The following is a 16,474-nucleotide window of genomic DNA, read 5'->3' as shown; positions in this document are numbered from 1 at the left end:
ACCAAATTTCTTCCCCATCCTTACTAGTGGGTCAACTATAAATCTTGCACATTCTGTTAGATAGCCCTGTGACAATATTGCCTGGTTGCTCTCTTCACCTCTCTGGCCTCTGGTAAACAGACTTCCAAGCTTCCATTATCTCGCAACAGTTCTTTTTTTATTATTCTTACAGGCCACAGATACAGTTCTGCAGGCTGATTGATGAGGTGATTGTGATTCTACCGCCCTTATAAACCTGTCCTCCTAAACATTAAAGAAGCTAGTAATGTTTCAGCCAATTACGGTCTGTGAGGGACAATTTAATAGCAGCACTGCGAAACATTTCCGTTCCTTGATTTTACGAGGTTGAGCTCTGCTAACGTATCGATTTTACTAGTATTGTTGCACACCACCCCAATCTTTGAGCCGTGAGAGATTCCAGGAGTTCAGTTTCCTCGGCATAAGGGACAGCAGAGACTGTGGTGTCTTTAGAATATACGGTTTATTTACACATATATACATCCTGAGCCTACAATGGAAGGGCTCACAGCATTAACACCCCAAGAGGGTGTTGTTTCTGCCATAGCAATAGCCTTGGATTCAAGCAGAAATCAATTCTCTCTCTCATCTGCATCTAGCTTCTGACTCACATACCTCAACTCTGCCCTTTGTCTTTCTAACTAACAGGCAGTTGAGGGGAAGGTACCCCACAATTTGCTCTCTTGCACAGAGCCATTTCCTTTGTTACCTTAATGGCCCACACGTAGGAGGCTATTACCAGGAAACTTGCTTGCCTATTCTGGCAATGGAATCCTGGTTCAGACTCAGGCCTGCATACATATATACAGTGGTACCTCGGGTTAAGTATTTAATTCGTTCCGGAGGTCCGTTCTTAACCTGAAACTGTTCTTAACCTGAAGCACCACTTTAGCTAATGGGGCCTCCTGCTGCTGCCACACCACTGGAGCACGATTTCTGTTCTCATCCTGAAGCAAAGTTATTAACCTGAGGTACTATTTCTGTGTTAGTGGAGTCTGTAACCTGAAGCGTATTTAACCTGAAGCATATGTAACCCGAGGTACCACTGTACATACATAAATTTGCATGCTGCCTTTCCACAGTTCAAACCATGCTTAAGGCAGCTTAGAACATGAAGCAAATACATAACTACAGCCAGTGCTACTTTTCTAGAAAGAGAGGTGACAGAACTCAGCCATGATTGCCTCCCTTGTTCTCTTACAATGGCAATGGCGCCAGAACTGAGTTCTGGTATGTTCCGGCTGAAAAAAAGCCCTGACTACAACAAAAGTAGTTTTAAACAAAAGTAAAATATTCTAAAAAACACATAACTAAACTAAACAATTCCCACATAAATCACAAGATCTAAAAAAAAAGATACGAAAAAACACACACAACAGCAACAACCCCACCAACAAACTCCTTCCCACAAACACCCAGTCCAATAATCTCCTCAGCGGCTTCAGCTTTTGTAGTTTGAGGTAGTCAGGACCCTGCCCTCCTAGGCCAAGTAGAAATAAAGAGCAAGTTTTCCCCCCCAAATGGACATGAAACAGAGATAATCTGTTGTGAACAGGACACTGCTACAAAGACAAGTTCTTTTTTTAAAAAATGCTTTCTTCATACATTGAAATACAGTCTCTTCAATGTTTCGTCATATTTCCTTTAAAATTACACTGCCGACATATTTTCCTTCCTGTTCTTAAAGATGGTTGCGTTCAAAGCAGTTTGTTTTCTTACAAAAAAGCTGAAATTTATATAAAATTCAGCACATGTGTTCCCAAATTATGTCATAAACAGCATAATCGTCACAACAAGCAGGGCTTTTTTTCAGCCGGAACCTGCCGGAACTCAGTTCTGGCACCTCTCAGGTGGGCGCCATTGCCACTCATGGTGAGTTCCAGCACCCCTTTTTCTAGAAACTGACAAGTGTTTCTGCAACACATGTCCACCTCATAAAATTCAGATTTCCCATCTGGCCTTTTTCTTCTTTTTAATTTGTTTCGGGGACTCCCCGCTCTCTTCAGACTTGGTCTCTGGCGGATGTGCACTGTTTTCCCTAACATTAGAAACTGGTGTCTCCCCCACCCCGCCTCAGACTCGTAACATTGCTAAACCAGTGGTTGCTTTTTCTTCTCGTTCCAACGGTTGGGCTGTTGTTTTAGATTTCTAGAGCACACACAGAGAGAGATAAAGGAACATACTGAAAAGCTTTGAGCACATGTTTTTTGTTATTTTGAACCGCAGCAGAAACTGGCTGAGTAATATGATCAGAAAAGGCAAACCCACAAGAAAGGAAAGTGCCAAGGAGCACACAATGGAACAACTCATCTGTCTTCATATATGCAAATTTAACTATAGCCTTCCAGGAAACAAGTTACCAGCATTTCCTATACAGTAGTACCTCGGGTTAAGAACTTAATTCGTTCTGGAGGTCCATTCTTAATCTGAGGCACCACTTTAGTTAATGGGGCCCGCCGCTGCCGCCCGATTTCTGTTCTCATCCTGAGGTACTATTTCTGGGTTAGTGGAGTCTGTAACCTGAAGCGTCTGTAACCTGAAGTGTCTGTAACCTGAGGCACCACTGTATATGTATCCACCTCCTGCTTCTCCCTCGTGCAAATATGAATTTATTTATTTATTTACAGCTTTTTATTTATTTCTTTTTCTTCTTAGAGTGTCTTTCTGGGCATAGTTCTCTCAATAAACCAGTTCCTAGGGCTTGACGTGGCCTAGGAGTGAGCTAGAGTTCCTAAGGCCCTGGTCATTTTAGGTTATTTTTTTTAATATATATAATATTTTTTATTAGTTTTATGAAATACAGAAAAAAGAATAAAGAGCATATTATAAAAGTAAAAAAAGAAAGTTACAAATTTTATTATTCTTTTTTCCAAATCTACTGGACTTCCCCGCGTCCTCCCAACCCTGCATTCTCTGTGATACATAACACCTGCAATTTGTTAACTTGTTTCAATACTTATTGTATCTTCCATTTTATCATGTTACCCAATTTCAAATATATTATGACCCAAATCATGTACGTTTTCATTTTAACACAATAAAGTTGTTTCATTATTCTATCTCTGACTTCTTGTACCTTAATTTCCATTTCTTTAATTTAACATTACTGAAGCTAGAATTTCCTGAAAGGTGCGTTTTTTAACATTCATACAACTTATAATGTTTTTCCAAATAGTCTTTAAATTTTTTCCAGTCCTCCTCGATTGTTTCTTCTCCCAAGTCTCGGATTCTGCCAGTCATTTTAGCCAGTTCCATGTAGTCCATCAACTGCATGTACCATTCCTCCAGTGTGGGTAAATCTTGTGTCTTCCAATGTTTTGCAATCAGGATCCTTGCTGCTGTAGTAGCGTACATAAAAAAAGTTCTGTCCTTCTTAAGCACTCTCTGGTCCACCATGCCCAGGAGGAAGGCCTCTGGTTTCTTAGGTAAGGTAAATCTAAGTACCTTTTTTAGTTCATTATGAATCATTTCCCAAAAGGCCTTCACTTTCGGGCAGGTCCACCAGAGGTGGAAGAATGTCCCTTCCGCCTCTTTACATTTCCAGCATTTATTATCAGACAGGTGATATATCTTAGCAAGCTTGACTGGGGTCATGTACCACCGGTATACCATTTTCATAATGTTTTCCTTCAAGGCACTACATGCCGTAAATTTCATTCCGGTGTTCCATAACCTTTCCCAGTCTTCAAACATAATGTTATGCCCCAAATCCTGCGCCCACTTTATCATTGCGGATTTGACTGTCTCATCCTGAGTATTCCATTTAAGCAGCAGGTTATACATTCTCGAAAGTAGTTTACTTTTTGGTTCTAACAGTTCTGTCTCTAGTTTCGATTTTTCCACCTGGAATCCAACCTTCTTGTCTACTTTAAAGACCTCTTGAATTTGTGCATAATGCAACCAATCTCGCACCTTGTTTTTTAGTTTTTCCAAGCTCTGCAACCTCCAATTGTCTCCAATCTTTTCAATAATTTCCTCATATTTAGGCCAATTGGCTTCCATATTAGGTCTCTTACGTGCCTTGGCCTCCACCGGTGAGAGCCACCTCGGAGTCTTACTCTCCAATAAGTCTTTATATTTTGTCCAGACCATTAAAATTGCTCTCCTGACAATGTGGTTCATTTTAGGTTATTTTATAAGGTTAAGTGGATATTTGCTATGACATGAAACCTTCTATGCATTTAAAACTAGAGTTGTGCACAGGCCTGTCCTCTAATACACTCTGTGGCCCCATTCTGTGGTCCCTGGATTGGGAAAATTCGCCCTTAAGGGCCACCTTAAGGGCCATCTGCCCTGAATCTTTCTCTAAAGCAATTTTTGGGATGGGGTTAAGGGTCTTCTTCTATTATTAAATTGTGGCAACGTCTAACAGTATCATACAGATAATAAACTAATATCACCCTAACCTCAAATATGGTGTTTAGGCAATGCATGCAAAATCACATCCCAGCAGCATAATAAGTTCTTTTCCCAGACTGATCCCATTTGTATAAAAGGTGATAAAACAGTTTATGTTAACCAAAAGGTTTTATACTGCGAGGGAAGTCCTGTTTTCATTTTTAGCCATGTACATAATAAAGATGTACCTAATCTGTTACAAGAAGGGACATGGGTGGCAATGTGGGTTAAACCAGAGAGCCTAGGACTTGCTGATCAGAAGGTTGGCAGTTCGAATCCCCATGACAGGGTGAGCTCCCATTGCTCAGTCCCTGCTCCTGCCAACCTAGCAGTTTGAAAGCATGCCAAAGTGCAAGTAGATAAATAGGTACCGCTCCGGCGGGAAGCTAAATGGTGTTTCTGTGGGCTGCTCTGGTTCGCCAGAGTCGTGCTGGCCACATGACCCGGAAGCTGTATGCCGGCTCCCTCGGCCAATAAAGCGAGATGAGCGCCGCAACCCCAGAGTCGGCCACGACTGGACCTAATGGTCAGGGATCCCATTACCTTTTAATCTGTTACAAAAGAGTTTTTGTGCTTCAAACTTTGTCTGTAGTAATTTATCAGAGTTAAGGGTTTTAAAGGAATTTTTAAACCCTGTTTGTTCAACAAACAGTTAAAATAGGGTTTAAAAATATGGTTGAGGGGTGGACCTGAAGGGAAATTGATCTTTGTGGTGCTGCTTGAGGATACAGGAAAGAGAAGAGGCTTTGTGGGAAAGGCATCTACTGTACTCCATCCCCTATCTTCTCTGGTAACAACAACTACAACATTTATGCCCCGCCTGTCTTGCTGTGTTTTCCCAGCCACTCTGGGCAGCTTATGGCGTATAAAAAATTGTAAAAGCATCAGACATTAAAAATATCCCAATACAGGGCTTCCTGCAAAGATGCAGCCCACTGGTGGGTCCCTGATATTTCTCCCTCACACCTACTTCTCTTTTCTACCTGGTGCCCTATCAGCCCCACATGTTTCTGAGTCAATCAACCAAACCTGTAGTCATCCAGGGTTGTTTGAGCCTATTTGACCAAGGCCCAGATACCTCCAAATGGGCCCAATTTGTTTGCACAGCCCTGTTCACTACAAATGAAATTGGCCACAAAGTTAATCATGTCGAAGTCCCACTGATTGCACTAGAAGAGTTGATTATGTCCTTAAATCTCTTCCTTTGAAATCAATGAGACTTCAACGTGATTAACTTTGGGTGCATCCATGCTGTTGTTTCTTATTTATTAGGTGAAAGTACAGCTTTTCTTCCAGTCTTTTCTATTGCCTCTTTCTGTTTAGCTCATTAGCAACTGTCCCCCTTCCCTTCCTGGGCTAAACATTGTTAAAAAAAACTAATTAATTATCAGATTTTTAAAGAGATTGACTAAAACGTTGTTAAACTGAGTACATGAGATGCCCATGGCAGATGGTGTGAGTTGCATGCAATTGTGGTGCAGCAATAAAACTGCTAGCACATTTGCAAAGCTAAGCAGGGTCTGGTATGGTTTTGAATTGGATGGGGGACCACATGCTGAGATTAGATGATCTTTCCAACTCTACAATTCTATGATTTGTAGATAGAATTGTTTGCATCTGCAAACATTCTCCTGCCTGTGTGGAAGACAGAGACAAGGGGAATGTAATGCCCTAAAAGGGTTTTGGAGGTGCCTTGCTCCTTCCTGATCCTTCTCATTCTCATGCTGTGATGAGCAAAGCCAAGCTTTGGCTTAGCATATCACCCGAACTCGTTGTTTAGTCGTTTAGTCGTGTCCAACACTTCATTACCCCATGGACCAGAGCACACCAGGCACTCCTGTCTTCCACTGCCTCCCACAGTTTGGTCAAACTCATGCTGGTAGCTTCAAGAACACTGTCCAACCATCTCGTCCTCTGTCGTCCCCTTCTCCTTGTGCCCTCCATCTTTCCCAACATCAGGGTCTTTTCCAGGGAGTCTTCTCATGAGGTGGCCACAGTATTGGAGTCTCAGCTTCAGGATCTGTCCTTCCAGTGAGCACTCAGGGCTGATTTCCTTCGGAATGGAGAGGTTTGATCTTCTTGCAGTCCATGGACCTCTCAAGAGTCTCCTGAAGAGTCACCCGAACTCAGGATTGTGGTTAAGCTCTCTCCCCTTTAACCAAAAGCTGCACCCAAGCTTTGTCCTTGGCCACAACTCACGGTTAATGAAGAGAGAGTTTGACTATGGCCCAAGGTTTGGATGACATGCTAAACCAAACCTGGACATTGCTTGGCAGGGGAGTGAAAAGGACCAGGGAGGCACAAAGTAGATGTGAACTCCTCTGTAGAAGCCCACATGCTCACACAGTTCCAGGTTAGCTTAACATATTGTGCAAACACAGCCCTTCTATAGCAGTTACGGTAGCTGTAAGTTGTGGTTTTTGTCTCTCTCTTAGCATTTAAAAAAATTACAAATTCGGTTTGGCTCGGAAAATATGGCAGCTTCCAGCAAGGACATGTTGGACAATGATAATAATGAATTGTTATTAAATTCATAACCCGCTCATCACCAGAAGTTCCAAAGTTAACAGCAACATAAAACACAACATGAAAAACAGTGTAAGACAAATTTCAATTAGAACCAGAGTAGGTCCTAAAAGGGACACGGGTGGCGCTGTGGGTTAAACTACAGAGCCTAGGACTTGCAGATCAGAAGGTTGGCTGTTTGAATCCCTGTGACGGGGTGAGCTCCCATTGCTCGGTCCCAGCTTCTGCCAACCTAGCAGTTCAAAAGCACATCAAAGTGCAAGTAGATAAATAGGTACCGCTCCAGCGGGAAGGTAAATGGCGTTTCTGTGCGCAGCTCTGGTTCGCCAGAAGTGGCTTAGTCATGCTGGCCACATGACCCGGAAGCTGTCTGCAGACAAGCGCCGGCTCCCTCGGCCAATAAAGCGAGATGAGTGCCGCAACCCCAGATTCGGTCAAGACTGGACCTAATTGTCAGGGGTCCCTTTACCTTTACCTTAGATCCTAAAAATGCATATCTCAGGTGTCAAAGACCAGGATATAGAGGTGCGGCTTAAGACTACGGAGGACAGCTATTTTTGCTCAAAACGGTATTTGTCACAATCAGTGCTGTTTCCGTTCTGCTGCAGTTCATTTTCTGCCAAATACTGTGCTATTCATCTTCCTGGATGCTATTTAACATAAGCTTCATAACTTACATAACTATTTATGTAACTCAGGTTATCTTCAATGTAAAGGCAACATCAAAAGAAAGTAAAAAACCACCACACAGCCGCTATCATGTATGTATCACTTGCATACTTAAAAACAACGGTGTGAATGAATACCAATCATATTCGCTGTTCACAAATAAACTCATGAGCTGCAGTAGTTTCTGCTTTCTTTTTTGTCAGATTACTCTGACATCCCTACATTTGACACATGCGGCAAAACCCCGTAGCACAGGTAATGCCCATTTCAATTTTATTTTTTTTAGCTCTCATAAGCAAAACCCCGGTCACCTCTGAGCAGAATTGAACCATCAAACATAGGAGTAGCCTCATATCAATTCGTTTCAATTTCTGCAATAATTCAATGCTTCATTTTTGTTTTCCTAAGTGGAGTGTTTCAACATTTGAAATGTCAATTAACATAAAAATAACAAAGGAGACGCCTTCACCCACCCCCCACCCCCGTCGCCAATGCAGAGTAGTAGATAATGGGTGCTTGAAAAACATAGGAAACAATCCATTGGAAATATGCCCTTTGTAGACTGCTTTGAACTGAGTGGGACATGGATGAGATGTTTTGTTTATCTGTCAATGGAAATCTAAGACAAAGGCTAGGGATGTTTCACAGTAACAAACTGCCCACGTTCCAAAATCATGCCATATATTCTACTTCCAAATGGTAATAAATTATTCACAATGTGCTTGCACCTCCATCTCTCCAGTGCTTTAGAGGCAATTAAAATATGATCATCACAATAAAGAAATAAATAATCTTAATTAAAACACTGCGCGGGAACGCAGAATGGAGATGTAGCCATGTAGCCAATGGGGAGCTGCCCACTAACGTGTGATTTTACATAGCTGTCAGCTTTATCTAATGTATGTCTGAAAATAAAATCTGCAGAGACCAAATGTGGATTTTATTTTATTTTTGCTTTCTCTGCAGGACTCTGGGGCTGTGCACAAATGAACAGATGAAAACATCCACATGTAGTGGTTGTTGTTTTAAAATAAAAATACACTGCAAGACATACTTAATAATTAAGGCAACATTTTTTTTCTGTAATTAGTGTCTTACACAATTGGAATGAACCCATCCTGATTTCCGTGCTAATGCAAATTTGTCTTTGATCCTGTCTCCAGATCTTAGATTGATTATTTATCAAATGATAGAATTGTTTAGTAATTGGTGTTGCAAAACGTGGGAACTGTATGCCATAAGTACTGTAGCTGTTCTTTTCCAAAGCATGCTTCTGTTTCTTCAAACATGCATGCCTTCTTTTACTGATGCTGTAAAAGGAAGTAAAGGTAAAGGGACCCCTGACCGTTAGGTGCAGTCGTGACCGACTCTGGGGTTGCGGCGCTCATCTCGCTTTATTGGCTGAGGGAGCTGACGTACAGCTTCCGGGTCATGTGGCCAGCATGACTAAGCCACTTCTGGCGAACCAGAGCAGTGCACGGAAACGCCGTTTACCTTCCCGCTGGAGCGGTACCTATTTATCTACTCGCACTTTGATGTGCTTTTGAACTGCTAGGTTGGCAGGAGCAGGGACCGAGCAACGGGAGCTCACCCTGTCGCGGGGATTCGAACCGCCAACCTTCTGATCGGCAAGCCCTAGGCTCTGTGGTTCAACCTACAGCACCACCTGCATCCCTGTAAAAGAAAGTACTTTGTGGCTATATGCCAGCTCTGGTGCCCCCAATTTAAGAGAAATATGCCGCACCTCTCTTCTTAAAACGGGTCCAACTCTGATGCTGCCAATGACATTCTCCGCTTTCTCAACAGGAAATTCCTTGAGAAACATTTCAATCTTTTATCATAAAATGTCACCAGCACAGGTGAGGTGGGATGGGTCTGAATTACAACCTTGTTGAAGTTAAGCAGGTCTAGCTATGGTCAGTGTCTGCATGGGGACCCATGTGGGCTTTCTTCCATTAGTTATCACTGTCATAAATAAGCACTAACACTTCAAATGAATGATCCTGATAACAATAGACTTCATGCAAGGGTATCATGTGGAGCGGATTTTGGCAATATGGCACCCTGAGCGAGGACAAAATTTGGATGCCCCCCACCACTAAATATTTATTATTTTCACAATAGTTCATTTTGGCACAGATGCTTTTTATGAATCTTCTCAGTGGGTACCTGTATAAATATAGGTTTTATTATTATTACTAGGGCTTTTTTAAAGCCGGAACTCAGTTCTGGCACCTCTCAGGTGGCCATTGTCTTTCACATCTGCATGCAGCTGCTGGGAGAGATCATCAGGGGGTTTGGGCTGGGTGTTCATCAGTATGCAGATGGTACCCAGCTCCACCTCTCTTTCAAATCAGAACCAGTGAAGGCGGTGAAAATCCTGTGTGAGTGTCTGGAGGTGGTTGGAGGATGGATGGCAGCTAACAGATTGAGGTTGAATTCTGACAAGACAGAAGTACTGTTTTGGGGGGACAGGAGGCGGGCAGGTGTGGAGGACTCCCTGGTCGTGAATGGGGTAACTGTGCCCCTGAAAGACCAGGTGCGCAGCCTGAGAGTCATTTTGGACCCACAGCTGTCCATGGAGGCGCAGGTCAATTCTGTGTCCAAGGCAGCTGTTTATCAGCTCCATCTGGTACTCAGGCTGAGATCCTACCTGCCCTCAGACTGTGTCGCCAGAGTGGTGCATGCTCTAGTTATCTCTCGCTTGTACTACTGCAATGCGCTCTATGTGGGGCTACCTTTGAAGGTGACCCGGAAACTACAACTAACCCAGAATGCGGCAGGTAGACTGGTGACTGGGAGCGACTGCCGAGACCATATAACAGCGGTCTTGAAAGACCTGCACTGGCTCCCAGTACGTTTCCGAGCACAATTCAAAGGCTCCCAGAATGTTTCTGAGCACAATTAAAAGTGTTGGTGCTGACATTTAAAGCCCTAAACGGCCTCGGTCCAGTATACCTGAAGGAGTATCTCCACCTCCATAGTTCTGCCGGACACTGAGGTCCAGCGCCGAGGGCTTTCTGGCGGTTCCCTCGCTGTGAGAAGCCAAGTTACAGGGAACCAGGCAGAGGGCCTTCTCGGTAGTGGCACCCGCCCTGTGGAATGCCCTCCCACCAGATGTCAAAGAGAAAAATAACTACCAAACTTTTAGAAGACATCTGAAGGCAGCCCTGTTTAGGGAAGCTTTTAATGTTTAATAGACTATTGTATTTTAATATTCTGTTGGAAGCCGCCCAGAGTGGCTGGGGAAACCCAGCCAGATGGGCGGGGTATAAATAAATTATTATTATTATTATTATTATTATTATTATTATTATTATTATTATTATTATTAATTTCTACAAGAACAAGGGAGGTGGTCATGATGAGTTCCAGCACCTCTTTTTCTAGAAAAATAGCACTGGTTATTGATGTTGTTGTTGTTGTTGTTGTTATTTCGCTCCCCCTTGGCTTGGCACCTTGCAAGGGGGAACTGCCTGCACCACCCTAAACCCAGTGTAAAATGCTCCCCCAACACAGATCTGGGCCCCCTCCCTGCCACCACCATTGTGCTCACACTGCTGCCTTCCCCCATGGCTGCACCCACGGCAGTGGTGGTACAGGTGTCTGTGGCCAGACTGGCAACAGGGGGTGGGGCGGGGGTTGGATCTGCCGCCTGAGGCAAATTGCTTTGCCTTGTCTCATGGAAAGGCTGGACTTGACTCCATGCCAGGTGTGAGAGCTTTAAAAAACTGCTCACCCACTTTATTAAGCCGCATTGATGCAATGATGTGTCAGGAGATGAGTCGTTTTGGCTACCTCAGGTTACCTCAGGCGAAATGGACCAATGGTCTGACACAATATATGGCGGCCTTCTGGATTATGTTCACTCTGAAGAATTGGACAACTACAGAGTTGTTTGTCTATGATATTAATATTGTGCAGTTTGAAGTGACTGGAAGCATAAGAACTGACTCCTTTTGGAATAGATCATTGTCCATACCCATTAAAATATTATTCAAACTTTTACTGGCAGAACTCTTAAAGGAAGAAAAAGAAGAAGAAGTCAACTCCATTCAAAATGGAGATCTGCAACTCAGTATGACTGTACCAATGAATTCACAAGCTACACTGTTGTGGAATTCTTTATACAGGCACGTATTGATTTTTAACAACCAAGGCCTGCAGCGAAACATTGTATGTGTCAAGGGTGGCCTGAAACAAGATGGCGGCATCCTTCATTCGAAGTACAGAAGTTGACCAGACTTCAAGTAAGTTGAACCTTACTTCAACGTTGATCAGTGTCCTCTACCACATCTAGAGGCAGCAGGGAGAAATTTGATTCAATTCACATTCAAATTCTTAACTAATCTGCACTTTACAAAACAATGCACAAACTGAAACAGAGCCATCCTCCAAAATTCAGAGCAAGACAGAAAACCTAACTCTTTTTTTTTAAAATAATTTTTATTAAAGTTTCCACAACATTTTCAACACAAACAAATACAAAACAATAAAACATAAAACACATATACTTTCAGATCTTAATTTCATATACCTTACTTTCCCGACTTCCTCATACCTCCCCTTCCTGCATTCTCATGTCAATAAATTTTTTAGCAAATCCCCACCTTGTTTCAATTTAATTTTAATAACACTCGTTTTCCTTTAACTTGTCCATTACCGCAGTTAACCCCTAAAACCTAACTCTTGATTGATTTGATGTTTCTATTTTTATTCAATAACTGTTGTTCTTTTAAAATGGGATCTTCTTAGAAGCCAGCCTAGGATTCTCCTCCAACAGTCTTTTAGATTGTTCACACGTCTCTTCATATATTGAACACCAACTAATGGCGTTTACTAATGATTGCAGCTGCTACCAAGCTTGCACCCGTGACTACAGCTCCTAAAGTAGCAACGAATGTCGCCCAGAGACCGACTTCCACCTGCAAAAAATAAGAGGTTTAAGCATTTTTATTCACAGTGACCGATGGTCCTTCATTTCTCACAACAGAGTTGATATGAAACATTGCTTTAAATGTTTCTTTTGGTGACAGAAAATAGCCAGATTTGAAACTCTCAGATTCCAAGACAATTAACTCTGGGTTTAAAATATGCTTTAAAAATTAATTCCAAGTAACAGAACATGCTGTGGTGCAAAATATTTAAGGAATAGAGACCCAACATTTTTCATCAGGCTACAAGCCTGTCATTAATTTGGAAACCTGAGTTCGGAGTTTTTAATCTTCTCATTTGTCACTTCAGACAATTTGAATGTATGAACTGAAGTTATTTTTAAATGTTATGATATCTATTTTTTTGTTGTTCTGGTTTGCAGTACTTCAACATACTCCAAGTAAATGTTCCGTTCTGCTCCCCATCTTTGTAAATGGGGGTTAGAAATTAAATCCACATAAAAATAAATTAAATTACCGGCTTCTTAATCTCACTTAATTTTTCCAGGATCAGGAATTAAGAATGAATTTCAATATCACAGCACAGATTGCCATTACGAAAACATGAATGAATTCTACACACCTGTCTACTGTGAGGTTTGCCATATCGTAGTTCGGCGGCAAAATGTTCACAGTTCTGCACGAGCACATCGTACAATATCTTCCTCCCAACATGTTTATTTGCAGTGCTAATTATTTCGCTTACAGGCCTGGCTTTATATTTTCTGTCCTTCTCGTTGTTGACCTTCCAGTAGTCGTTTCCTGCCATTTTTGAAAGCTTTTCTTTCTTCACCTCTCCCATTATTGTGTAGGGAGACAGGAGAATAGGGGGAGAACTTTCCACACCCTTATCTCAAGAACAGAGAGAGAAAAGAAACTCAGGAACAGTGACCATTAGGCCTGGATTCCCTACATTTCATCAACAACTTTGTCTTCAAGAAGACATCAGTTGTTGTTGTTTTGACAAATACTATTATTTTTTTAAAAATTGTTAGTCACTCTTATCTTGCCTAAGCCAGTGGTGGGGAACCTCCCCCCCCCCCAAGGGCTGTGTTTCTTCAGGGGTAATCTGCCAGTGTTCTCTATCTTATTCTTCTCTCTCATAAAACCACCCTTTCTAGGAAATAATGAGAAGCTCTTACCTACAGAAGTCAGGTGGACCACATATCCATCACCTACATAGATAGCCCAGTGTTGGTAACCCAATCGATAAATCTCAATCTGGTCCCCAGGCTTTGGGTTCTGCAAGAAGAAAGTGAGCCCATGTTTTCCTTGGCTAAACAGCTGTGCAGGTTTACTCAGAAGTAAGTCCCACTAGGTTCAATGAAACACACTCCCAAATACATAGGATCACAGCCATGAAGGCAGCCTTTTCTTTTATACTGTAGCTCAGGGAGAGAGAACTTGTGGCCTTCCGGATGTTGCTGGACCACAACTCCCATAACCCCAGGACATTAGCCATAGTTGCTAGGGTTGATGGGAGCTGGAATCCAACCATGTCTAGAGGACAAATATTTCTCCCAGACCTCACTCTGTGGCATCGTTATCTTTTTTATTGTATTTATCATTTTCAATTTTACAAATTTGCCCATAATATTAAGCCAAAATACAAACCATACATTTTCCATTGACTTCCCTTCTCCCCCGTCCATGGTTCATTTTATGAAACCTTTACTGCTGCTAGCAGTACCTGCTTGATAGCATGCCAGTGCAAACAGATAAATAAGTACCACTGCAATGGGAAGGTCCACAAGATAGCTTTCTGGATCATGTGGCCAGCATGATTAAACCGCTTCTGGCGCAATGGAACACCGTGACACAAACCAGAGCACATGGAAACGCCATTTACTTTCCTGCTGCAGCAGTGCCCATTTATCTACTTGCACTGGCATGCTTTCAAACTGCTAGGTTGGCAGAAACTGGGACAGACCAGTGGGAGCTCACAGGGATTTGAACTGCTGTCCTTCCAATCAGCAAGCCAGTGCAAGTAGATGAAATGTTCATTGATTTTATAATGGGATTTTTATAATGGGGAGGGGAAATAAATACAGTTCAAATTGGGGGAAATAAATACAGTTCAAATCGGGGAAAATAAATACAGTGGTCCCTCAGTTTTCGAACAGCCTAGTTCTTGTACTACTTGGAACCTGAATATTTCAAACCCGGAAATGAGTGTTCCAGTTTTGGAACCTTTTTCAGAAGCCGAACATGCTCTGTTCTGAGTATAACTTCCATTTTGAGTGCCACACTTCCATGTTCCTAGTGAGGGAAGGGGGGCGGGCAACAAGCAAGCAGGCACCTGCCGCCCTGCAGGGCTGGGTCCTGCCGCTGCTGCTACAACAGCAACCACCCCTCCTCCAGCTGTGGCAGCCCTGGCGCTGAGTGAGGGAAGGCAGGGCCAGAGTGGCAAGTGAGCAGGCAAGGAATGCACATGGAAATGCCGTTTACCTGACACCCCCCCCCCCGCAGCAATGCCTATTTATCTATTTGTGCTGGTGTGCTTTCGAACTGCTAGGTTGGCAGAAACTGGGACAGATGGGAGCTCACGGGGATTTGAACTGCTGACCTTCCAATCAGCAAGCCGAAGAGGCTTAGTGGTTTAGTCCACAGCGCCACCTGCTCCACTATGAGAACAGGATGCTGGACTAGGTAGATGGTCCATTGCCTGATCTAGCAGGCTATTCTCATGTTCTTTAAGTCTGCGAAAAGCACCACATGACCTCCTGCAAGATGCTGCAAGGCCAGATGGAAACCCCTTCACTGAGGAAATCCCCCTATTCTTAGCTCTTTCCTGATCTTGAGATCTGCTTTCCTTTCTTCCCAGCTCTAGCGTCCAGCAGTTTACTCTTTTTAAAGACGAAATGTTTATTGGTTTTATAACGAGCCAAAGGCAGAAACAAAAATCAGTTCAAATATTGCATAATAAAGTATAAAAATGAAAGTCAAGCTAACTTAAATAGAAATATTTAAGTCAAGAAAACTTACATAAAATTACAGGCATATAAGCAGTACAGAGCTCTCTTTTTGCAAGAAACTTAGTATCTATGGCTTGCAGGAGCATCCCTCTCTTCCCCCACAAGTAGATGAATTTTTCAACCTTTGGACCCTGTGATTATTCACGGTTTTTCTAAGTCTGACTTGCAAGGTAGGGGGAAGGAGCTAAAGCAGAGCTTTCCAAACTTTTCATGCTGGTGAAACACTTTTTATACACGCAGCATTTTGTGACACAGTAATTCAGTTTCACTAGCAAACCGGAGGTTAAACTAACCCCTTTCCAGCCCGGGAGGAGCGCAGGGACCATTCTCATGAAAACACCGACACACTGCAGCCGACACACGAATGTGTCGCAACACGCAGTTTGGAAAGCTCTGAGCTAGAGACAAAACTATCCTAAGTATTCTTACACAGAAGTCAGTCTCACTGTGTTCAATGATATTTTTGCTCCTAAACTGCACGTTGGCTTGCATCCAGAGATAGCAGTGTATGGCAGACAGCAAGTCAAGTGGCAATTCTTACGTTGAAAAAACAGTCAAAGGGAAAACAATCAAAGGGAAGGTATTTTGGACGGGGTGGGGATTGATAGAAAATGTCCCCTATTCAAAGGGGTTCTTACCTGAGCCATTATGTTTTGCTCTCACCGTCCTCTCCTTTCAATCCTCAGATACTTTTCTTCTTTTTCAGTTTCAGTTTCACTTTATATCCTTTTAAAAAAACCTTGAAAAATCATGTTCTCAGCAAGGCAACAGTTGACGTCAATATAACATCTCCTGGCAACACTTCCTTAGTGTAGAAAAACAGCAGGAAAAAAGTTTTCCCTGCCAGGATAGTTTTCCATATGCCAAAGAGGCCTAGAGCCTCCACCCCAACTCCCCAATATCCCAACATTTTAGAGGACATTCCAGACAGTTTCTTTGTGATCCTTGTACCTG

General features: G+C 42.6%; 1 protein-coding gene across 4 annotated transcripts; it reads right to left on the bottom strand.

The window, feature by feature from the left end:
* Positions 1–12,304: 12,304 nt before the first annotated feature.
* Positions 12,305–16,232, bottom strand: LOC310828554 (phospholipase A and acyltransferase 4-like). 4 transcript variants are annotated; one of them, XM_083706174.1, is made up of 4 exons: positions 16,159–16,232; positions 13,688–13,787; positions 13,129–13,397; positions 12,305–12,536 (listed from the first exon to the last, which is right to left on the bottom strand). In XM_083706174.1, the coding sequence occupies exons 1-4, from the start codon at positions 16,165–16,167 to the stop codon at positions 12,438–12,440; spliced, it is 477 nt and encodes a 158-aa protein (XP_083562300.1). In that variant the 5' UTR covers positions 16,168–16,232; the 3' UTR covers positions 12,305–12,437. The 4 variants fall into 4 exon arrangements, with proteins under 4 accessions (XP_083562300.1, XP_083562302.1, XP_083562299.1 ...); XM_083706176.1 differs by having other exon boundaries at positions 13,252–13,397; XM_083706173.1 differs by having other exon boundaries at positions 13,688–13,829; positions 16,159–16,231.
* Positions 16,233–16,474: the final 242 nt, after the last annotated feature.

This window comes from Podarcis gaigeae (assembly GCF_964106915.1).
Source record: "Podarcis gaigeae genome assembly, chromosome: 12".
Taxonomy (NCBI): domain Eukaryota; kingdom Metazoa; phylum Chordata; class Lepidosauria; order Squamata; family Lacertidae; genus Podarcis; species Podarcis gaigeae.
Note: the sequence above shows the minus strand (reverse complement) of the source record. Positions and strands in the feature narration are given on the sequence as shown.